The sequence below is a fragment of the Anolis sagrei genome, chromosome X (assembly GCF_037176765.1).
Source record: "Anolis sagrei isolate rAnoSag1 chromosome X, rAnoSag1.mat, whole genome shotgun sequence".
NCBI classification, from domain to species: domain Eukaryota; kingdom Metazoa; phylum Chordata; class Lepidosauria; order Squamata; family Dactyloidae; genus Anolis; species Anolis sagrei.
The window spans coordinates 100,763,413-100,788,357 of record NC_090034.1 but is presented as its reverse complement, the minus strand read 5'-3'; the positions used below and the strand labels follow the sequence as shown (position 1 = coordinate 100,788,357).

General features: G+C 43.5%; 1 protein-coding gene across 1 annotated transcript in view; it reads left to right on the top strand.

Annotated features, from left to right (window-relative positions):
* Positions 1-22,082: 22,082 nt before the first annotated feature.
* LOC137094953 (RAS guanyl-releasing protein 4-like) overlaps positions 22,083-24,945 on the top strand; it is a 44,791-nt gene continuing 41,928 nt past the window's right edge. Inside the window, exon 1 of the mRNA XM_067460965.1 lies at positions 22,083-22,339. Within this exon, the coding sequence (XP_067317066.1) occupies positions 22,317-22,339 (23 nt within the window). The 5' untranslated portion in view covers positions 22,083-22,316. The remainder of the gene's footprint in view (positions 22,340-24,945) is intronic.

Genomic DNA, 24,945 nt, shown 5'->3' with positions numbered 1-24,945 from the left:
CACAGAAAGACTACAAGCTGAGGCATAACACTGTTGCTCAGATGATTCATTGGAACCTGTGCCACAAAGACCATCTGTGTGCAACAAAGAACTGGTGGGATCACAAGCTGGAAAAAGTTACAGAAAATGAACACGTATACTCCTCTGGGACTTCCAAATTCAGACAGACAGAGTTCTGAAGCACAATTGTGTTAAAAAGCAAAGTATGGATTGTCGATGTCACAATCCCAGGTGATAGCAAGATTAAAGAGAAACAACTGGAAAATCTGACACGATATGAGGATTTTAAGATCAAACTGCAAAGACTCTGGCACAAGCCAGTCAAGGTGGTCCCAGTGGTGATCGGCACATTGGGTGCAGTTCCTAAAGACCTTGGCCTGCACTTAAACACAATCAGCACTGACAAGATTACCATCTGCCAGCTGCAGAAAGCCACCTTACTGGGATTTGCATGCATTATTCGCCGATACATCACACAGTCCTAGACACTTGGGAAGTGTCCGACGTGTGATCCAATACAGCAGCCAGCAGAATAGAGGGGTAGCATGACTTCCCTGGATCTAGACACTATGCTCCTATTAATGCAGGCCAAAATCCCATTGGCTCTTTTAGCCGACGCATCACATTGTTGGCTCATGTTTAACTTGTTATCCACAAGGACTCCAAGATCTTTTCACATGTTCTGCTCTCGATTCACATGTCCCCCATTCTGTATCTTTGCATTTCATTTTTTTCTGCCTAAGTGGAGTATCTTGCATTTGTCCCTGTTGAACTTCATTTTGTTAGTTTTGGCCATTCATCTCTCTAATCTATTAAGATCATTTTGAATTCTGCTCCTGTCTTCTGGAGTATTGGCTATCCCTCCCATATAGGGATAGACAATGGAAAGCTTATGTCTTGACAACGTTGGCAGAGAAGAGCTTGGAAAAAGTGCTTCTAAGTGAACTGTAGCCTCCAGGTTTGTCAACCCAGTAGAGCCACTGGCTGTGGGACACTGGGAGCTGTAGTCCAAAATATTAATGTTTTCCTGAGTTCTGGCCTTGCACTAGGACGCGGAACAATGGCTTCAAACTCCAGGAGAGGAGATTCCATCTAAACACGAGGAAGAACTTCCTGACTGTGAGAGTCGTTCAGCAGTGGAACTCTCTGCCCCGGAGTGTGGTGGAGGCTCCTTCTTTGGAAGCTTTTAAACAGAGGCTGGATGGCCATCTGTCAGGGGTGATTTGAATGCAACATTCCTGCTTCTTGGCAGGGGGTTGGACTGGATGGCCCATGAGGTCTCTTCCAACTCTTTGATTCTTTGATTCTATGATTCTAAAGAATTAACAAAAGCAATGAGTGTGCCTTTTGGCATGCAAACCAAATCGTTACTGTCATGGCAGACTGATTAATGAACGTTTAGACATGTGAAATCAATTGTGATACGGTATTTACATATGTGTTCGTTCAGACTTGTTAGGGAAAAATATACTTGTCCCAGGATATATTTTTTTCAAACAAGAAGAAAAAGAATTACTGGCAAGAGGATTGCTCAAGTTCCTAGCTTTTTAAGCAACGGTTCCATCCATCTGTATTTCAACACCCTTCCCCGTCCTCTGCTGTCATGATGAGGAAGGAGACAGATGGCATGACTCTTCAGAGCAAAGAAAGAAACAGATCTACCTTGAGTCTGAGAGTCAGAAGTGGGTGGATCCTATTTCAGAGATCTGCCTCTGATCTGGCAAAAGGTAAAGGTGTTCCCCTGACATAAAGTCCAATCGTGTCCAACTTTGGGGTTGGTGTTCATCTCCATTTCTAAGGTGAAGAGTTAGCATTGTCCATAGACAACTCCAAGGTCATGTAGCCAGCATGACTGCATGGAGCGCCATTACCTTCCCTCTGGACCGGTACCTATTGCTCTACTTGCATTTGCATGTTTTCGAACTGCTAGGTTGGCAAAATCATAGAATCATAGAATCAAAGAGTTGGAAGAGACCTCATGGGCCATCCAGTCCAACCCCCTGCCAAGAAGCAGGAATATTGCATTCAAATCACCCTTGACAGATGGCCATCCAGCCTCTGTTTAAAAGCTTCCAAAGGAGCCTCCACCACGCTCCGGGGCAGAGAGTTCCACTGCTGAACGGCTCTCATAGTCAGGAAGTTCTTCCTCATGTTCAGATGGAATCTCCTCTCTTGCAGTTTGAAGCCATTTTTCCTTGTCCTAATCTCCATGGAAGCAGTAAACAAGCTTGCTCCTTCCTCCCTGTGGCTTCCTATCATATATTTATACATGGCTATCATATCTCCTCTCCTCTGAAGCTGGAGCTAACAGCGGGAGCTCATGCCACTCCACAGATTCAAACCTGCTACCTTTCTGTTAGCAAGTTCAGGAAGTTTATTCTTCCTGGGCTCCCCTCACTTACAATTTTTCTATTCCTACCTCACCCAGGGTTTTATCATTTTATCTCGTCCATTTGGCCTGCCCATCCTGTTCAATTTTATATTGCGTTAATTTGCTTTATTGTTTTGTCTTGTGACTATAATTATTTTTTGCATTCTGCATTTTATTGTGGTGTATTGTATTTTTTGGGTTTGGCCTCATGTTAGCCGCCCCGAATCCCCATTGGGGAGATGGTGGCGGGGTATAAATAAATATTATTATTATTATCTCCCCGGGGGGACTCAGGGCGGTTTCCAAACAACAACATCAAAACATACAGAGTCACAACATGATAAAAAAAAATAACAGCAACAGCAACATAAGCATGGAATTACCCAACGACACATAAACCTTAAAAGAAAAAATCCTGCCTGCTCTTCATGTCTATTTGTTAGGGAATGGAAAAGCAATGGGTCAGAACAATTAAAAGGCTGGGTCAAGATTGATACAAATTGAAATAAGATGGGACCAACATTTGGATACAGTACTGTAATAGGTAAAACGACAAAAGCGGGGACAAAAGCTATTTCCAGGGGCCTGTTAGGAGAATGACCAGGGGGCTATATATAGGGGGCTAGGTCGTGTCCGGACAGTGTCTGGGCTGAGCTAGCACTGCTCACTCTCAAAGATTTTCTGAAACCACCAAGTCTTAGGAAAAGAGGGGAGGGATGGGGTCTGTCTTATTTCCCTTGGAAGGGCGTTCCAGAGGCAGGGGGCCACTACCAAGAAGGCCCTCTCTCTTGTCCCAACCAACTGTGTTTGTGGCGCAGGTGGGAGCGAGAGGAGGGCCTCCCTGGAGGATCTTAGAGTTTGCGCCGGTTCATAGATGGAGATGCAATTGCAAAGATAGGTGGGGCCTGAACCATTTAGGGCTTTATCAGGCATGTAGTCAAGGGAGGGGCTTGAGGGGCTTCAGCCCCCCCCCCCGAAATTCTCAGGGTGGTCTGCGAGAAGGCCTTACTGGTACATTATTTAAACTGTACCAGTTTTTTCATATCATGATCTGATCACCATGTTCAATATATCCCGTATGCATGGGGATATTGGGATAACGATACAAAAGGTCTGCTAGGGTAGATCCTCAGCCTCCCCCCGAATCAAACTCAGCCCCCCCCCCCCGAATCAAACTAAGCACCCCCCAAATCAAAATCCTGGTTATGGGCCTGGGCTTTATAGGTCATGACCTGCACCTTGAATTTGGCTCGGCAACTTATCGGCAGCCAACTTATTGGCAGCCAATAATAGGGGCATTGTATGCTCCCTATAGTTTGCTCCAGTAACGAGTTCTTCCATCTGAACATGAAGAAGAACTTCCTGACTGTGAGAGCCATTCAACAGTGGAACTCTCTGCCCTGGAGTGTGGTGGAGTCTCCTTCTTTGGAAGCTTTTAAACAGAAGCTGGATGGCCATCTGTCAGGGGTGATTTGAATACAATATTCCTGCTTCTTGGCAGAATGGGGTTGGACTGGATGGCCCATGAGGTCTCTTCCCACTCTATGATTCTATGATTCTGGCCACCGCCCATTGTAATTTCTGGGCCGTCTTCAAGGACAGCTCCATGTAGAGCGCATTGCAATAGTCCAATCTGGATGCAACCAAGGCATGGACCACTCTGGCCAAATCAGACTTCACGAGGCATGGTTGCAGCTGGTGCACAAGTCTGAGTTGTGCAAAGCCCCCCCCCCCCCCCCCCCCCCGGCCACTGCCGACACCTGAGCATCAAGCGACAGCGTTGAATCCAGGAGGACTCCCAAGCTACGGACCTGCGCCATCAGCGGGAGTGTAACCCCGTCGAGCACAGATTGCTATCCAATACCCCGATTGGCCCCAAGCCTGACCAGGAGGACCTCTGACTTGTCTGGATTAAGTTTCAATTACAAAAACTGTATATTGCTAATCACAATTTCTATGTTCCCAGAATTTCTACATTGAATGTAACATGAGAACATTCACATGATTAATTAAAAACTGTTTATAAATAGAAGATAATTTTTCAATACTTTGTCAACACAGTGAAACTAAAGCTTCCAAAATAACAATTAAACAATGTCAGGCAAGTCACACAAAATAACACTTTCTATATTGTCGAAAGATCTTCTTCCATAAACAACATCAGAGACAGTGACACACGGTTTATCAATACTTTGTCAGTACAGTGAAACTAGAGCTTCCAACATAATAGTTAAGCAATGTCAGGCACAGTGGCACAAAATAACACTTTCTATGTTGTCGAAAGATCTTCTTCCATAAACAACATCAGTGACAGTGACACACAACAAGGTCTCCCGGGTTGTTTCCCTTGTTTCGCAATGTCTTCATCAGGTGTTATGATGTTTTAATTCAATTCTAATTGGTAGCTATCGGTTCTGTTTTGATTTCTTATCAGCATTTATAGTCTTTGGATTCAATTCCTGTAAACAGCCTGGGCTCTGAGTGAGGAGTTCTGAATTGAGCTTAATTAAAACACCATAACACCTGATGAAGACATTGCGAAACAAGGGAAACAACCCGGGAGACCTTGTTGTGTGTCACTGTCACTGATGTTGTTTATGGAAGAAGATCAAGAGAAACTACTCCGCTTGAAATTCAGGACAGTTCATATAGGAAAATATTGTTTATCTCCATATTTTGGGGAGACAGACTAAAGGTTAAATCCAGCTTTCTGAGAACTGAAGCCCAAATCAGTGACCTTTCAAGTCTCTTATTCACTGCAGAGTTTGGGAAAGTCCTCTTCTCCCTCACCCTTTCCTATCCACACCTCCAAAATTTTCCACATTTGAGGTATCAGTTACTTAATGAAAGAGTTTGTGTGAAGTCCGTCAAATGTAAACAATGCTCTCTCCATAGGAAGAAGCAGTATACTAACTTAACTAATGATTATCTGTATATGGACTGGGGCAGGATGCTGAAAGCAGACACCGAGATATGGACACACCACATCTCAAGCTTCTGCTGATCTGCAATTCCACTCCTTGTCATTGGGGCAATGAATCCAATCCATATTTTAATCTAAGCTTCAAGGATGCTCTCCAAGGTGATGAACCTTATGCACAAATAGATTCAGCACCGCGGAGATCTCCTTTCAAGATACTACAGTGCAATTCCCAAATTTTACCTTTAACGCCTTGATGCGTGTCATTGAGCCACATTTCCGGAAAAGTCCTTCAACATGAAGATGTGGTCGGAGCAACTCGCAAGCATCCACAAGGAACCTGAAAATCACAAATACAAAGGGCAAGATTATTCCCTTCTTTTCTCCCTCTGCTGAGTCAATTGAGAGCAAACTACTTGTGACATTTCAGATTAAGTTTGCTGTAACTGAAATAGGCTGAGCACAGAGGAGGAGACAAACTGGGACATCTTAAATGTATTTATTATATTTACTAGCTGTACCCGCCACGCGTTGCTGTGGCCAACCTTCCCTCTTTCTCTCCTTCTTTCCCTCCTTCCTTGACGCTCTCTTTCCTTCCTTCCCGTCTTTCCTTCTCTTCTTCCTTCTCTATCTCTTTCCTTCTTTCCCCCTTTTCTTTCTCTTCTGCTGTCTCTCTTTTCTTCCTTCTCTTTCCTTTTTTCATTCCCTCCCTTAATCTACATCTTCCCCCTTTCCTTCGCTCCCTCTTTCCTTCCTTCTTTCATTTTTCTTTCCTTCTCGCCTTCCTTCCTTCTCTAACTTTCCTTCCTTCCCCCTTTTTCTTTCCCTCCCTCTTTCTCTCCTTTCTTCCTTCGCTACCTCTTTCCTTCCTTCTCTCTTTGCTTCCATGCTTCCTTCTCCCTTTCCTTCTTTCCCTCCCTCCCTTTCATTTCTTTCTTTTTTTCTCCCCTTCCCTCCCTCTTTCTTTCTTTTTTTCTGTATTGTCATTTAGCTTTTTGTCATTTCGCTTTTTAAGTTCCTTCTTTTGTGTTTTTCAGTGTTTTTATGAGTGAAGGACATACATTGGGTTGTTAGGTGTATCGTGTCCAAATTTGAGGCCAATTGCCCCAGTGGTTTTTGAGTTCTGTGAATACCACAAACGAACATTACATTTTTATTTATATAGATTTGCATCTGAAGAAGTCTTTTTTCGTGTCAGGAGCAACTTGAGAAACTGCAAGTTGCTTCTAGTGTGGGAGAATTGGCCGTCTGCAAGGATGTTGCCCAGGGGATGCCCAGATGTTTTACCATCCTGTGGGAGGCTTCTCTCATCTCCCCTCCAATTGGAAGCTGGAGCTGATAGACAGGAGCTCACCCCACTCCCCGGATTCGAACCACCGACCTTTCGTCAGCAGTCCTACCAGCAACTGGGGACTTCTAAATGAAATGATAGGATTAATCAGGAATGTCCCCAACAAACTAGAAAAGTAGGAGAGTATATGACAGGGAGCTGGTGATCTAGGGCGAGTGAACGCATTACAAAGTACTCACTGTGGCACACCGGCTACCTGCTTTGAAATGGGCAGAGCGTGCAGTGGGACACCAAACAGACCACCGGCTACACAAGGCACAGTGTTATTCTCCTAGGGGGGGAAAAGCAAACATGAATTTCATTGCTCAGCTCTCCTTCCAGCATTAAGATTGTCAACCTCTATGTTTCACTCCTTTGCAGTGCAGTTACTCCGTCAGGAATGAGAAATAGTGGTGGTGCATTAAAGAAGAACTTATTTACTGTTAAAACTGCTAACTACAGAAAAATCTGTTGACTAGAGGGTTAGCCGTTCGAAGCTGCAAGTCGGGGTGAGCTCCCGACTGTCAGCCCTAGCTTCTGCCAACCTAGCAGTTTGAAAGCATGCAATGCGAGGAGATCAATAGGTACTGCATCGGCAGGAAGGTAAAAGGGCAGACATACAGACAGGCCAGCAAAAAAGATCAGAGATGTCTACGGACAGCAAGGCTCCTCAGGCATGGAAAATGGAACAAGAGCACCTCCCCATGGCAGGAGTTGAGCATCGCCTCCAGATGCCAGAGGAGAAAAGGGGGAAGGCCTTTACCTTATCTATGCATTGTATGTCATAGTTCATTGCATCAAAAGGCATTTAATGTTTGCCTTATTTGTATACTGTAATTCGGTCTTAGTGTCTTTGGAGAGATAAAGCAGAATATAAATAAAGTGTATTATTATTTGAAACACAAGATGAGTCCACAGCAGACAAGATCACTCTGCTGGCTGTTGTATTGAATCACACATCAGACACTTCCCAAGTGCAGGCCAAGGTCTTTAGGCACTGCACCTACATAATAATAATAATAATAATAATAATAATAATAATAATAATACAGACAGCAGAGTGATCTTGTCTGCTGTGTACTCATCTTGTTGTGTTTCAAATAATAATAATAATAATAATAATAATAATAATAATAATAATAATAGAAACACAATAAGATGAGTCCACAGCAGACAAGATCACTCTGCTGGCTGTTGTATTGGATCACACGTCGGACACTTCCCAAGTGTCTAGGACTGTGTGCTATATTGGCAAATAATGCATGCAGATCCCAGTAAGGTAGCCTTCCGCAGCTGGCAGATGGTAATTTTGTCAGCGCAGATTGTGTTTAAGTGCAGGCCAAGGTCTTTAGGCACTGCACCCACTTAATAATAATAATAATAATAATAATAATAAATAATAATTAATAATAATAATAATAATAATACAGCCAGCAGAGTGATCTTGTTTGCTGTGGACTCATAGACTCATAGACTCATCTTGTTGTGTTTCTAATAATAATAATAATAATAATAATAATAATAGAAACACAACAAGATGAGTCCACAGCAGACAAGATCACTCTGCTGGCTGTTGTATTGGATCACACGTCGGACACTTCCCAAGTGTCTAGGACTGTGTGCTATATTGGCAAATAATGCATGCAGATCCCAGTAAGGTAGCCTTCTGCAGCTGGCAGATGGTAATTTTGTCAGCGCGGATTGTGTTTAAGTGCAGGCCAAGGTCTTTAGGCACTGCACCCACTTAATAATAATAATAATAATAATAATAATAATAATAATAATAATAATACAGCCAGCAGAGTGATCTTGTTTGCTGTGTACTCATCTTGTTGTGTTCCAAATATTATTATTAATAATAATAATAATAGGTATAGTAATAGTAATAATAATATTTGAAACACAACAAGATGAGTCCACAGCAGACAAGATCACTCTGCTGGCTGTTGTATTGGATCACACGTTGGGCATTTCCCAAGTGTCTAGGACTGTGTGATGTATTGGCAAATAATGCATGTAGATCCCAGTAGGGTGGTCTTCTGCAGCTGGCAGATGGTAATTTTTTCAGCGCCGATTGTGTTTAAGTGCAGGCCAAGGTCTTTAGGCACTGCACCCAGTGTGCCGATCACCACTGGGACCACCTTGACTAGCTTGTGCCAGAATCTTTGCAGTTCGATCTTTAAATCTTCATATTGTGTCACCTTTTCCAGTTATTTCTCTTCAATCCTGCTGTCACCTGGGATTGCAACATCAACAATCCATACTTAGTTTGTTAACTTGATCGTGAGGTCAGGAGTCTTGTGCTCCAAAACTCTGTTTGTCTGAATCCAGAAGTCCCAGAGTAGCTTGAAGTGTTCATTCTCTGTAACTTTTTCCGGCTTGTGATCCCACCAGTTCTTTGTCGCAGGCAGATGGTATTTATGGCATAAGTTGTTGTTGTTGTTGTTGTTGCGAGTGTTTTATATCAATGGAATAGACTGCCTTAAAGGTTGATGAAGTCTCTTTCTTTGAAGGTCTTTCAAAGGAGATTATATGGGCATCTTTAGAGAGTGCTTTAGCTGTGTATCCCTGCCTGGCAGAATGCAGTTGGGCTAGACAGCCTTTGTGGTCCTTTCCAACTATAAGGCTCTACATTTTTCTGAGTCCACTTGGAGGCAGACAACAAAAGCATTTGTAAAGTTTCCAGCCTGAAAATGTAACTTTACCATGAGACAAATGACGAGATAACTTTCACCCATGACAGAGTAATGGTGGTTCGTGGCTGCCAGTCCATGGCAAATTTCCAGGAAAGTATGCAAATCTGATAGTAATACAGAACAAAAAATGGTTCCAGTTCCTGGTACTTGAGATAAAAAAGGCCAGTCTACCACATCAGATAGCTTGAGCAGCACTGACTCAGAAAGCACACGTCACAAATGGAACACAGCTCTCCCAATGCCACATACTGAGCGAGGGCCCTTACACACTACACAATTATAGCACAATCTATTTATCATATCAGGAGCGAACCAAGGGTACAGTATTTAAAAAAACACAAAGTTTTAAAAACTTGGCATTATACTAAGTGTCCTTTCACCAGTAGCTAACCACTTGGAGTGCCTCTGCTGTTGCTATAAGGAGGTCCTCCATTGTGCATGTGGCAGGGCTCAAACTGCACTGTAGTAAGCAATCTGTGGTTTCCTCTTCTCCACATTCACACATCGTGGACTCCACTTTGTGGCCCCATTTCTTAATATTGGCTCTGCATCTCCTGGTACCAGAGTGCAGTCTGTTTAGCTCTTTCCAAGTCATCCAGTCTGTTGTGTACCCAGGGGGTAGTATCTCATTCGGTATCAGCCATGGGTTGAGGTTCCAAGATTTAGCCTGCCACTATTGAACTCTCGCTTGCTGAGGTGTTCCTGCAAGTATCTCTGTAGATCTTAGAAAACTATTTCTTGATTTAAGGCATTGGTATGCTACTGCCAGAAAGAACAGAGAGTTTCATCTATGCTGATGATTGTGCCATTACAGCTCAAGCAGGGAGCTTTGAGATGGTAGAACAGAAGCTCTCCGAAGCTCTAGGTGCTCTTACTGCCTATTACAGGGAAAACCAGCTGATCCCCAACTCATCTAAAACACAGACATGTGCCTTTCATCTCAAAAACAGACAGGCATCCCAAGCTCTGAGGATCACCTAGGAACGAATCCCACTGGAGCATTGCAGCGCACCCAAATACCTGGGAGTCACTCTGGACCATGCTCTGACCTACAAGAAGCACTGCCTGAACTTCAAGCAAAAAGTGAGTGCTAGAAACAATATCATACGAAAGCTGACTGGCACAACCTGGGGATCACAACCAGACACAGTGAAGACATCTGCCCTTGCGCTATACTACTCTGCTGCTGAGTACGCATGCCCAGTGTGGAACACATCTCACCACGCTAAAACAGTAGATGCAGCTCTTAATGAGACATGCCGCATTATCACGGGGTGTCTGCGCCCAACACCACTGGAGAAACTACACTGTCTAGCCAGTATCACACCACCTGACATTCGCCGGGAAGTAGCAGCCAATAGTGAAAGGACCAAGGCAGTGACATCTCCAGCTCATCCCTTGTTTGGGTATCAGCCAGCATGTCAACGACTTGAATCAAGAAATAGTTTTCTAAGATCTACAAAAACACTCGCTGGAACACCTCAGCAAGCGAGAGTCCAAAAGTGGCAGGCTCAAACCCAGAACCTCAACCAATGGCTGATACCAAATGAGAGACTCTCCCCTGGGCACACAGAGGACTGGGCGACTTGAAAGGCGCTGAACAGACTGCGCTCTGGCACCACAATATGCAGAGCCAACCTCAAGAAATGGGGCCACAAAGTGGAATCCACGACATGCAAGTGGGGAGAAGAGCAAACCACTGACACCTGCTGCAATGCAACCTGAGCCCTGCCACATGCACAAGGGAGGACCTTCTTGCAGCAACACCAGAGGCACTCCAAGTGGCCAGATACTGGTCAAAGGACATTTAATCAACTACCAAGCTTGGAAACGCTGTGTTTTGTCTGTCTGTTTGTTTTTGTTTAAAATGTAATACAAATGTCTGGTTGCTGATGACAAGATAAAATTATTATTATTATTTATTGATATCCAAAAAGAAAATATCAGAATTATTCCACTTGAATGGACATGGTTGTTGTGCTCAAGCAGGTTTCAGTCAGATCCAATGCAGAAGACACAAACATTGCACACAGGCAAGAAGAAAATGAACAGAAAAAACTTTGCTCTTATCAGCAGGGTTAAAACATAAACTTGCAGTGTTGCAAACAAAACCAACAGTGCAACAAATTTACATAGTCCTTGTAGCAATACAGAATAAGGCTTCTTCATCTTCATCCAAATGAGAGAGCAGTAGAAATGGTTGAGCAAAATGCCTGAGCAGAACACTACACTTGGAGGACCATCATCCTTGGACTACGAGACATCGCCTAAGTAAGCACAATTCAAAGTGCTGGTGTTGACCTATAAATCCCTAAACGACTCCGGCCCAGTTTACCTGTCCGAACGGATTCTCCCCTATGAACCATGAAGGTTGTTAAGATCTTCTGGAGGTGCCCTGCTCTTGGTCCCACCACCTTCGCAATCGCGTTTGGTGGGGATGAGGGACAGGGCCTTCTCGGTGGTGGCCCCTCGGCTCTGGAACTCTCTCCCATTGGAGATAAGATCTGCCTCTTCCCTCCTGACTTTCAGAAAGCTGGTAAAAACCTGGCTTTGGAATATAGCATTTGCAGAATGATGATCGAGTCAATAACGGCTGACCATACCGGCGGATGGTGATGAATTTGTGATTTTATTCTGACGACTTGGCTTCTGTAATTGTATGATATTGTATGATCTGTATTTTAATGTATTTTGTATTAATGTATTATGATGCTATTATGTTTACTATATTTGTGTTGAATTTTCTGCTGTTAGCCGGCCTGAGTCCCTCTTCGGAGGTCGAGAAGACCGGCTTATAAAAGCTCTAAATAAATAAATAATAATAATCTAAGTAAGGATATTGCTGTGGTCGTTAAAGTGGCATCACACAATACTACAATTTGAGGGCCTTAAGTCTTAATGCACAGTTATAGCATTACGATTCTACTTGCAGAATGATGATTCCAGTGCATGGCTCCACCCCATGAAATCCCAGGTTTGGGATGGATGAAGAATTCCCTGCTAGAGAGCATTAGTGCCTTGCTAATGCGCGCTTCCCGGAAAGGGACGGTTTCTTTTCAGACACTTTTGAAGGTTTTGGTTGAGACAAGAATGCTTCCAACCACAGAGTGCTTTGAGAATTGGGGGGCAAAAGGCCCCTCTGAGATTGCAAAGAGAAAACATCCTGATTGAGCTCACAAGGTACATCACCACAAGAAAGGGCGTACCTTTGAAAAACCCGTCTTGGTGCAACAACAAACATGTTGCTAGTATTTAATCTTCAGGGGGTTTGTTGTTGTGTTTCTTCACATTTTATGTTCTGTTGGTTGGCTTTACATTTTGGTTAATGCTTTGCACTTTCTCATAGTGATAGAGTTTATACATCTGAAGCCCAGAGGTAAAGGCACTTTGTCTAAGCTCACAGGTAAGGACCTTTATTAGTAAATGTTCTAAAAGTTAACTCCTAGAACATGGTCTTTGAGCAGACTAAGAACTATAGCCTGAAAAAACCTACAACAACCCAGTGATTCCAGCCATGAAAGCCTTCGACAATAGAGTCGAAGCCTTAGACAATAGATCAAGGGTCTGGAGAACAAGCCCCATGAGGAGCGGCTTAAGGAGCTGGGCATGTTTAGCCTGAAGAAGAGAAGGCTGAGAGGAGACATGATAGCCATGTATAAATATGTGAGAGGAAGCCACAGGGAGGAGGGAGCAAGCTTGTTTTCTGCTTCCCTGGAGACTAGGACGCAATGGAACAATGGCTTCAAACTTCAAGAAAGGAGATTCCATCTGAACATTAGGAAGAACTTCCTGACTGTGAGAGCCGTTCACCAGTGGAACTCTCTGCCCCGGAGTGTGGTGGAGGCTCCTTCTTTGGAGGCTTTTAAACAGAGGCTGGATGGCCATCTGTCAGGGGTGATTTGAATGCAATATTCCTGCCTCTTGGCAGGGGGTTGGACTGGATGGCCCATGAGGTCTCTTCCAACTCTTTGATTCTATGATTCTGTATGGGGCTTGGTCAATTTGAGATCTTGGAGACTGTAGTTTCCAACTAGCAAAAAAAGAAGAAGCTCAAAGCAGCTTGAGTGGGGTGAGCTCCTATCTGTCAGCTCCAGCTTCTCATGTGGGGACATGAGAGAAGCCTCCCACAGGGTGGTAAAATATCCGGATGTCCCCTGGGCAACATCCTTGCAGATGGCCAATTGTCTCACACCAGAAGCGACTTGCAGTTTCTCAAGTTGCTCCCTAGGGGGACTCAAAGTGGTCATTGCACCTGCCTACATGTTAGAAAAAAAGTTTGTTTTACTTTGAATTTCGGCTATCACTTGCAGCTGCTAAATGTAGGGGATGGGAAGGAGCTTTTAAAGATACAAAGTAAATTTGTATTGTCAAAGGCTTTCATGGCCTAAAAAAAAGTAAAAAACTAACACTAAACAATACTAAAAAAACCAGGGGGATTCCAGACATGAAATAATCAACCTCCTAACAAAGGATTCCCCCAGGCAAGAGGCAGCTGGACTTGAAGCTGCAAGGCTAATCAAGGTGGCCAATTGCAACATTCACATTTGCCCCAGACAGACAAGAGCTCTTTCTCCCACTCTGGACATTACACAGATATATAAACCCAATTTTCCTAGTTTCCAACAGCTTTATAAACTTTATAGAAAGCTATTGTCCTCCCAACGCTGCTATACGCCTGCGAGACATGGACAGTCTACAGACGTCACATGCAACTCCTGGAACGATTCCATCAGCATTGCCTCCGGAAAATCCTGCAAATCTCTTGGGAAGACAAGCGGACAAATGTCATTGTGCTGGAAGAAGCAAAGACCACCAGCATTGAAGCGATGGTCCTCTGCCATCAACTCTGCTGGACTGGCTACGTTGTCCGGATGCTGACCACCGTCTCCCAAAGCAGTTGCTTTACTCCAAACTCAAGAACAGAAAATTGAATGTTGGTGGACAGGAAAAGGGATTGAAAGATGGGCTCAAAGCCAACCTTTAAAACTCTGCGATAGACACTGAGAACTGGGAAGCCCTGGCCCTTGAGTGCTCCAACTGGAGGTCAGCTGTGACCAGCAGTGCTGTAGAATGGGAAGAGGCATGAATGGAGGGCGAAAGAGAAACGTGCCAAGAGGAAGGTGTGTCAAGCCAACCCCAACCGGGACTGCCTTCCACCTGGAAACCAATGCCCTCACTGCTGGAGAACATGCAGATCCAGAATATTTATTTACTTATTTACGGCATTTATATGCTGACCCTTCTCACCCCGAAGGGGACTCAGCATGGCTTACAATATATATTTTCATACAATATATTATATTATTAGCATAGTACAATATCAGTATATATTACTATATTCCACTATACCATTATATTGTAATATTATTAGTAATATTACATGTAATGTAAATATATAATTATAATTATAATATTGAATTATTATTACTAGTATTATATTATATTATATTATATTATATTATATTATATTATATTATATTATAGAATAGGGCTCCACAGTCACCTATGGACCCATCAGTAGTACACTGATCTTGAAAGACTATCCTACTCAGACAATGAGGGATTGCCTAAGTAAGTAAGCTTACAACAGACCTTGCATCCTCTGAAGATGGATGCCATAGATGTGGGTGAAACTTCAGGAGAGAATGCTTCTAGAACATTGCCATACAGCCCGGAAAACTCACAGCAACCCAGTGAGTCAGGCCATGAAAGCCTTCGACAACACATTAATCGAGCATTTCCAGAAGACAGAAATCAATACTAAAAGAAGAGTTCTAATAACCAACCAGGACAAGAACATTTGGGACATCTATATGACTCAGAAATATGGAAAATGTGCATCAAATCTCCCAGAATCCATCATTTGACTATGGTATAGGCTGTGAGCACTGGGAGTTGTAATCCAAAACAGTAACATTCCTGTGGCTCTTTAACAAGACCTAATTAAGAGTTTACTCTTGCCCTACTCACCTCGCTAGGGTTGGTCTTCCAAGGATGGAGATGAATCCCAAGACTTCTAAGATAGTGGACAATTGCATTGGAGAGTTCTTCTTTCTCCAGGTTGGACATGACTTGCTAAACGTTGGCCAAATTCAGGTGGAGTTTAGTACATTTCAGATGAAGTCTCGCAGTCTTTCAAGTTGACTAAACTCAAAGTGAAGAACGTTGGCAACCAACCTCAACATTTCTTTCCCCATCAATAAATAGCGAGTAGAAAAGGCAAGCAGTGGACAATTTAAGAGGACCTAAACCCACCAAGAACATCAGCCCACAGCCCAGTCCTTTTTAGTATAGGAATGTTTAACTATTTCCCATTAATTGATCCCTTAAATTGCATATTAGGGGCCAAATAGAACAAAAAGCTATATTTTTTAAGCTTATTTCTTTGTGTTTTTAATTCTTCCCCTCCCCTATACTCAATGCTGATTCCTCCGACTTTATCAATTAGCAACTCTCCTTTATCCCTGTCCCTTTAAAAAAAGGAATAATAATAATAATAACCAAGGAACTATTTTACTTTAAAATCTTATTCTATGAATTTGCTGAGCTCATTGGAGATATTTATCTAGGTCTCCTTTCTAACCATCTCGTCTCTCCCCAACCAAACGGAAACCAAATATTCGATGCAAAAAAACCCCCTTTTTCTACCTACAATAACCCACTTCAGACAGTAAAGGAAATTTTAAAAGAAATTAGAAGGAGGGCCAAGGAGGAAAAAAGTGGTCCATTTATAAGTTCCCTTTGGGAGGGGAAGACAGGAGTTAAAGGGACACACACCTTTTCTACAGGTGCAGATAAGAAAGAAAGGGGGAAGGTGGATGGAGTTATGCATAGTGGTTAAAGGAGGCATGGGAAAACTTTGGCCCTCCAGGTGTTTTGGACTACAACTCCCACAATTCCAAATATCTGGGGGTCACTACAACACGAGGAACTGTATTAAGGGGTTGTGGCATTAGGAAGGTTGAGAACCACTGCCATAGGGGGACATTTGCAGCTTCTAGATCAGTGATTCTCAACCTGTGGGTCCCCAGCTATTTTGGCCAACAATTCCTAGAAATCCCACCCAGTTTGCCAGTTGTTAGGATTTCCATGTAGGTAGTGTGGCAAGTTTGGTGCAGATCCATTGTGAGCTGGGTTCAGAATGCTCCTCGTGGACAACAAGTTAAACATGAGCCAACAATGTAATGTGGCGGCAAAAAAAGCCAATGGGATGTTGGCCTGCATCAATAGGAGCATAGTGTCTAGATCTAAGGAAGTCATGCTACCCCTCTATTCTGCTTTGGTTAGACCACATCTGGAATATTGTGTCCAATTCTGGGCAATACAATTCAAAAGAGATATTGACAAGCTGGAATGTGCCCAGAGGAGGGCGACTAAAATGATCAAGGGTCTGGAGAACAAGCCCTATGAGGAGCGGCTTAAGGAGCTGGGCATGTTTAGCCTGAAGAAGAAAAGACTGAGAGGAGATATGATAGCCATGTATAAATATGTGAGAGGAAGCCACAGGGAGGAGGGAGCAAGCTTTTTTTCTTCTTCCTTGGAGACTAGGATGCGAAACAATGGCTTCAAACTACAAGAGAGGAGATTCCATCTAAACACGAGGAAGAACTTCCTGACTGTGAGAGCCGTTCAACAGTGGAACTCTCTGCCCCGGAGTGTGGTGGAGGCTCCTTCTTTGGAAGCTTTTAAACAGAGGCTGGATGGCCATCTGTCAGGGGTGATTTGAATGCAATATTCCTGCTTCTTGGCAGGGGGTTGGACTGGATGGACCATGAGGTCTCTTCCAACTCTAGGATTCTATGATTCTATGATTCTGTGATTGTAGGTTAACTACAAATCCCAGCAGCTACAACTCTCAAATGACAAAATCAGTGACCACCCCAACCTCACCAGCATTACAATTTGGGCGCATTGGGTTTTTGTGCCAAAGTTGGTCCAGTGAATCAGATATCTGCATTATGATTTATAACAGTAGCAAAATTACAGTAATGAAGTAGCAATGAAAATGGTTGGGGGTCACCACAACATGAGGAACTATACTAAGGTTTAGTGGCATTTGGAAGGTTAAGAACCATTGCCCTAAACCTTTCTAGGAAACTATTTAAGCACACCATATGCTTCATACATCTCGAATCCAGGTATGGGCAAACTTCAGCCCTCCAGGTGTTTTGGACTACAACTCCCACTCTCTTTGCCATTAGAGAGTTATAGTTGCTGGGATTTATTGTTCACCTACAATCAAAGAGCATTCTGCACCCCACCAATGATGGAATTGAACCAAATTTGGCACACAGAACTCCCATGGCCCACCAAATCCTGGAAACATTTGGTGGGCATTGACCTTGAATTTTGGAGATGTAGTTCACCTACATCCAGAGAGAACTGTGGACGCAAAAAATGATAGATCAAGACCAAACTTGGCACAAATACTCAATATGACTAAATGTGAACACTGTTGAAGTTTGGGGGAAATAGATCTTGACATTTGGGAGTTGTAGTTGCTCGGATTTATAGTTCACCTACAATCAAGGAGTATTCTGAACCCCACCAATGATAGAATTGGCCCAAACTTCCCACACAGAACCCCCATGGCCACCCTAAAATAATGGAAGGCTTTGGTGGGCATTGGCCTTGACTTTTGGAGTTGCAGTTCACCTACATCCAGAGAGCATTGTGGACTCAGACAATGATAGATCAGGACCAAACTTGGCACAAATACTCAATATGACTAAATGTGAACACAGATGAAGTTTGGGGAAAATAGATCTTGACATTTGTAGTTGCTGGGATTTGTAATTCACAGAACCCCATGACCAATAGAAAATACTGTGTTTTCTGATGGTCTTTGGCGACCCCTCTGACACCCTCTCGTGTTTGGAGCTAGTACTCAAAAATACAATATTTCCAAACTCCTGGGGACTATGGGGATTATGGAAACGGTACTTTCCCCAAAGTGGAATGTTTCCAATGGCACCAAACACGCACACACTATTGCTTTAATGCTGCTATTATTTGAATGTATGTTGTAAACTTCCAGGAAAACAGGCATTGCGTTCTGAATTCTGACTGGGTGAACAGGATTGCCAACTGCCCAGGATTACAACAGCCACTTTTTCTGCTTTTCACAGCAGCCAGATATGCAAGGGAGTCATCGGCTGAAGCTTTAAATGACAGAATGGGAAAGCATTCTCTCCTTCCTCAATTCTACAGATGAAAACAAACGGCAAAAACATAGGGTTCAATAGGTAATGCTGGCCGCAGCACTAAGCAACTCACCTATCGCGGTGAAGGGATTAGAGAAGGGAGGAGGCAACTGTATGTACTTCCCAATCCACCTTTCTCTAAACTGGTGTCCTCTGGGTGTCTCACACTGCAATTCCCATCATCCCCAGTGGTACAAACGATTTAGGGACTATGGGAGCTGCAAGCCAACATTTCTGCAGGATCGCAGTTGGGGGAATGCTTGGTTTCTGGGAACACTTTACCATCTCAAAATTTTAAAAACAGCATTTGTGTCCTAAAATTAAAACATATCTTAGTATTTGTATTTTGGCCATATAATGAAAAGATAGGAAAGCTTGGAGAAAACAATGATGCTGGGAAAAATGGAAGGAAAAAGGAAGGGTAAGATGGACTGATAGTATCCTATCCTTGAAGTGACTGGCTTGACTTTGAAGGAACTGAGGGTGGCCACAGTCAACAGGAAGCTCTGGCCTCGTCTGGTCCATGGGGTCACGAAGAGTCAGAAGCAACTGAATGAATAAGCAACAACAACATCTTAGTATTTAACAGATGAAAACTGGGACATTGGTGGCCAAGCAACATCAGAGTGTTGTCAAGATGCCGAGAGGTATTCATGAAGAAGAACGCTTGATTTGCATGCTGCAGCAGTTTGCTTTGCCTGAGCATATTGGGAAGGGTAAGATTTTCCCCCTGCTTACTGGAGTTAAAATTGTTGGAAGAAACATAAACAACCTAGATATGCAGATGATACCACTTTGATGGCTGAAAGCGAGAAGCTGAGGAGCCTTCTAACCAAGGTGAAAAAAGAAAGTGCAAAAGATGCTTGCAGCTAAACATATTGCCTGTAGCAACTTATGGATGCGAGAGCTGGACCATAAGGAAGACTGAGCAAAGGAAGATAGATTGTTGTAGGGTTTTTTGGGCTATATGGCCATGTTCTAGAGGCATTCTCTCCTGACGTTTCGCCTGCATCTATGGCAAGTCCTCACTACCTCTGAGGATGCTTGCCATAGATGCAGGCAAAACATCAGGAGAGAATGCCTCTAGAACATGGCCATATTGCCCAAAAAAACCTACAACAACGCAGCGATTCCAGTTATGAGAGCCTTCAACAATACATTGAAGAAAAATGGTTTTGAACTGTGGTGCTGAAGAAAAAAATTCTGAGAGTGCCTTGGACTGCAAGAAGATCCAACCAGTCCATACTCCAGGAAATAAAGCCCGACTGCTCATTGGAGGGAAGGATAGTAGAGGCCAAAATGAAGTACTTTGGCCACATCATGAGCAGACAGGAAAGCTCGGAGAAGATGATACTGGAGAAAATGGAAGGAAGGAAAGGGGAAGAGGGGCCAACCAAGGGCAAAATGGATAGAGGTTATCCTTGAAGTGACTGGCTTGACTTTGAAGGAGCTGGGGGTGGCCATGGTTGACAGGAAGCTCTGGGTGAGCTGGCCTATCATGAGAAGACAGGAAAGCTTGGAGAAGATAATGATGCTGGGGGAAAAGGAAGGAAAAAGGAAGAGGGGCCAATCAAGGGCAGGATAGATAGATGTTATCCTTGAAGTGACTGGCTTGACTTTGAAGGAGAGGGGGTGGCCATGGTTGACAGGGAGCTCTGGGTGAGCTGCTCTACCATGAGAAGACAGGAAAGCTTGGAGAAGATAATGATGCTGGGGAAAATGGAAGAAAAAAGGAAGAGGGGCCAATCAAGAGCAAGATAGATAGATGTTATCCTTGAAGTAACTGGCTTGACTTTGAAGGAGCTGGGGGTGGCCATGGTTGACAGGAAGCTCTGGGTGAGCTGGTCTATCATGAGAAGACAGGAAAGCTTGGAGAAGATAATGATGCTGGGGAAAATGGAAGAAAAAAGGAAGAGGGGCCAATCAAGAGCAAGATAGATAGATGTTATCCTTGAAGTGACTGGCTTGACTTTGAAGGAGAGGGGGTGGCCACCATTGACAGGGAGCTCTGGGTGAGCTGGTCTATCATGAGAAGATAGGAAAGCTTGGGGAAGATAATGATGCTGGGGAAAATGGAAGAAGAAAGGAAGAGGGTCCAATCTAGGGCAAGATAGATAGATGTCATCCTTGAAGTGACTGGCTTGACTTTGAAGGGGGGGGGTGGCCATGGTTGACAGGGAGCTCTGGGTGAGCTGGTCTATCATGAGAAGACAGGAAACCTTGGAGAAGACAATTATGCTGGGGAAAATGGAAGGAAAAAGGAAGAGGGGCCAACCAAGGGCAAGATAGATGGATGTTATCCTTAAAGTGACTGGCTTGACTTTGAAGGAGCTGGGGGTGGCCACGGTTGACAGGGAACTCTGGTCTGTTGTTGTTCATTCGTTCAGTCATCTCCGACTCTTCGTGACCTCATGGACCAGCCCACGCCAGAGCTCCCTGTCAGCCATCACCACACCCAGCTCCTTCAAGGTCAGTCCAGTCACTTCAAGGATGCCATCGATCCATCTTGCCCTTGGTCGGCCCCTCTTCCTTTTGCCTTCCACTTTCCCCAGCATCATTGTCTTCTCCAGGCTTTGCTGTCTCCTCATGATGTGACCAAAGTACTTCAACTTTGTCTCTAGTATCCTTCCCTCCAATGAGCAGTCGGGCTTTATTTCCTGGAGGATGGACTGGTTGGATCTTCTCGCAGTCCAAGGCACTCTCAGAACTTTCCTCCAGCACCACAGCTCAAAAGCATCAATCTTCCTTCGCTCAGCCTTCCCTAAGGTCCAGCTCTCACATCCGTAGGTGACTACAGGGAAGACCATGGCTTGGACTAGGCAATGGATCTTTGTTGCCAGTCTGATGTCTCTACTCTTTACTATGTTATCGAGACTGGACATTGCTCTCCTCCCAAGAAGGAAACGTCTTCTGATTTCCTGGCCACAGTCTGCATCTGCAGTAATCTTCCCACCTAGAAATACAAAGTCTGTCACAGCCTCCACATTTTCTCCCTCTAGTTTCCAGTTGTCAATCATATTTGGTTCTGGTCTATGAAGTCACAAAGACTCAGAAGCGACTGAACGAATAAACAACAAACTGAACTGAGCACAAATTACTTTTGCACATTGAACTTGATTTGCTGCAATTGTCGTAAGCTGAAGACAAAAGGAGGAAGTGGAAGAGTAAAACTGGGGCATCTTGAAAGCAGCTGAAAATATTTGAGGATAGAGGTTTAAGCAGGACTATTACTACCAAAGAATGGGAAAACTTCACCTGTTGAATTGATGTCTGCCAAGATAGTATTTCTCAAACTGTGCTCCTCCAGGTCTTTTGGATACCCGCTCCCAGAAATCCCAGCCAGCTTACCAGCTGTTAGGAATTGTGAGAGCAGAAGTCCAAAACATCTGGAGAAGCACAGTTTGAGAAACTCTGGTCCAAGACATCCAAATCCTGAGGATGAAAAAATAAAGACTTCCAATGGCAATGGAATCTTGGTCAGAAGTCAGTTCTGCCTTTTGAAATAAAAACCCAACAATCTCTTCCTGACACACAAGTCCACACACACACCTCACGCATAACCCAGTTCCTTTTAACCACACATCAGCATATGACCCACCCGTTTTGACTCAGCTGGTTCACAGAGGCTGTGTTGTGCTGCGCTGCATACAGGTTGGCTTTTGCATGGATTCAGGTGGTGCCAGGAGCAAAAACCAGACCCAGCAACAGAACCATTGGAACTAAAGGAGCTGGAAGGACCACAGAGGACAATCCCACCCAAAAGAAGCAAAGTGGAGACTCTCAATTCGGGGAAGCGATGATTCGGAGAGAGAGCAAGCGGTAAGCAGAACTTCTCAACTCTTCCTTTTCTTGAATGTCTTGGGGATTTTGCTGGTGTTTGTTCACCCAGTTTGACATCTTTATGAATCAGGGGACTTTATTTATGTTTTGTTTGAGTTTTCCCCTCTGTTGCAATATAGGAAAGCACTAGATTTCACAGGTTAAAATTGGGACAGGTGTGGCCAAGCAACATCAGTGTGTGTTTTGAGGATGGCAATGGTTATTAAGGAGCAGAAAAAGACAGAAGGTGCATCTACATTTTAGAATTAATGCGGTTTGACACCAATTTAACTGCCATGGCTCAATGCTATTGCATATTGTAATACTGTATAATCTATATCAATAAAAATGTAATGTTCGTTTGTGGGATTAACAGAACTCAAAAACCACTGGACGAATTGACACCAAATTTGGACACAAGACACCTAACAACCCAATGGATGTCCTTCACTCAAAAAAATGATTTTGTCATTTGGGAGTTGTAGTTGCTGGGATTTATAGTTCAGCTACAATCAAAGAGCATTCTGAGCACCACCAACGATGGTATTGAAGCAAACTTGGCACACAGTTCTCCCATGACCAACAGAAAATACTGGAAGGGTTTGGTGTGCAGTGTCCTTTGGTTTTGGAGTTGTAGTTCACCTACATCCAGAGAGCACTGTGGACTCAAACAATGATGGATCTGGACCAAACTCTATACGAATACTCAATATGCTCAAATGTAAACACTGGTGGAGTTTGGGGAAAACAGAACCTTGACATTTGGGAGTTGTAGTTGCTGGGATTTATAGCTCACCTACAATCACAGAGCAATCTGAACCCCAACAACGATAGAATTGGGCCAAACCTCCCACACAGAACCCCCAATGTGGGCCACAGCAACACATGGGAGGGGACGTCTAGTATTGTAATACAATATATTGTATATGCATATAATGGGAGCCCCCGGTAGTGCAGTGGGTTAAAGTGCTGAGATGCTGAGTTTGTTGACCAAAACGTCGCAGGTTTGAATCCGGGGAGCTGTGTGAGCTTCCGCTGTCAGCCCCAGCTTCTGCCAACCTAGCAGTTCGAAAACATGAAAGTGTGAGTAGATAAATAGGTACTACTCCGGCAGGAAGGTAACGGCACTTCATGCCGTCATGCCGGCCACATGACCTTGGAGGTGTCTACGAACAATGCTGGCTCTTTAGCTTAGAAATGGGGATGAGCACCAACCCCCAGAGTCGGACACGACTGGGCTTAATGTCAGGGGAAAACCTTCACCTTTACCTTATATGCATATAATATTTATAATATTATAATGTAATGCAGTACTATACTAATAATAATATGATATTATAATTATATATTTATATTACATGTAATATTACTAATAATATTACAATATAATGGTATAGTACAATATAGTAATATTTAATACGGATATTGTACTATGCTAATAATATAATATATTGTGTATATATATATGTGTGTGTGTGTGTGTGTGTGTGTGTGTGTGTGTATATCTTGTAAGCCACTCTGAGTCCCCTTTGGGGTGAGAACAACACCTGCAACAACTGCACCGGCTACCAATAGAACATCGGATCTCTTACAAGATACTGATCCTGACATTTAGAGCTCAAAATGGCCAAGGACCTTTCTATCTTAGGGACTGCCTCATTCCTTTTCTCCATCCGTGGTCACCTTGATCCACCCAGGAAAATCTCCTATACATACCGGGCCCTAGAGAGGGAGGTACACCTGGAAGCTACAAGGCGTAGAGCTTTTTCGACCTATGCTCCAATTCTGTGGAACTCATTGCCTCCATACATTAGAGCAATGTCGAAATTGCGACCTTTTGTAAAGGCACTCAAGACGTGGCTGTTTGGTTGTGCATTTAAGTAATCAGATCTAATTTGCCAAATAGTCACTGCTGAATGTTTTTATGTTGAATGTTTTTATATTGTGAAATGCTATTTTAGATTGTAAGTCGCTCAGAGCACTTTGGTGGAGAGCGACTAATTAAGAAATAAAGTGAAGTGAATGTCGTAAATAAATAAATAAATGTTGGGATTTGTAGTTTGGTGAGGCACCCAAATGCTAAACATTACAAATTCTCATGATTCCATAGCTTTGAGTCATGGCAGTTAAAATGATGTCAAAATGCATGAATTTTGCAGTGTTGATATACACTGGAAAGGCAGCAGCAATTTGCTTTTGCCTGAGCCTCCTGGAAAAGGTGGATTCCTCTCCTTAAATGACTGCAAACTATTTTTGCTTCTGTTTACAACAATAGAAATAAGCTGAGGGAAAACTCAGAGGAGGAGTGAAAAGTATAGGTTATTTATCTGTAACCGTGTTTCTCCGTGTGTTTACCTGTGAATTTGCATGTATGGCAGAAAATACCATATGTGCGAATTCACAGGGACTACAACGGAGAAGTAGATGCTTACCTGTAACCATGTTTCTCCGAGTGGTCACCTGTGAATTTGCACATATGGCAGAAACCCAGAAAGTACCATATGTGCGAATTCACAGGGACCACAACGGAGAAGTAGATGCCTACCTGTAACCATGTTTCTCCGAGTGGTCACCTGTGAATTTGCACATATGGCAGAAAGTACCAT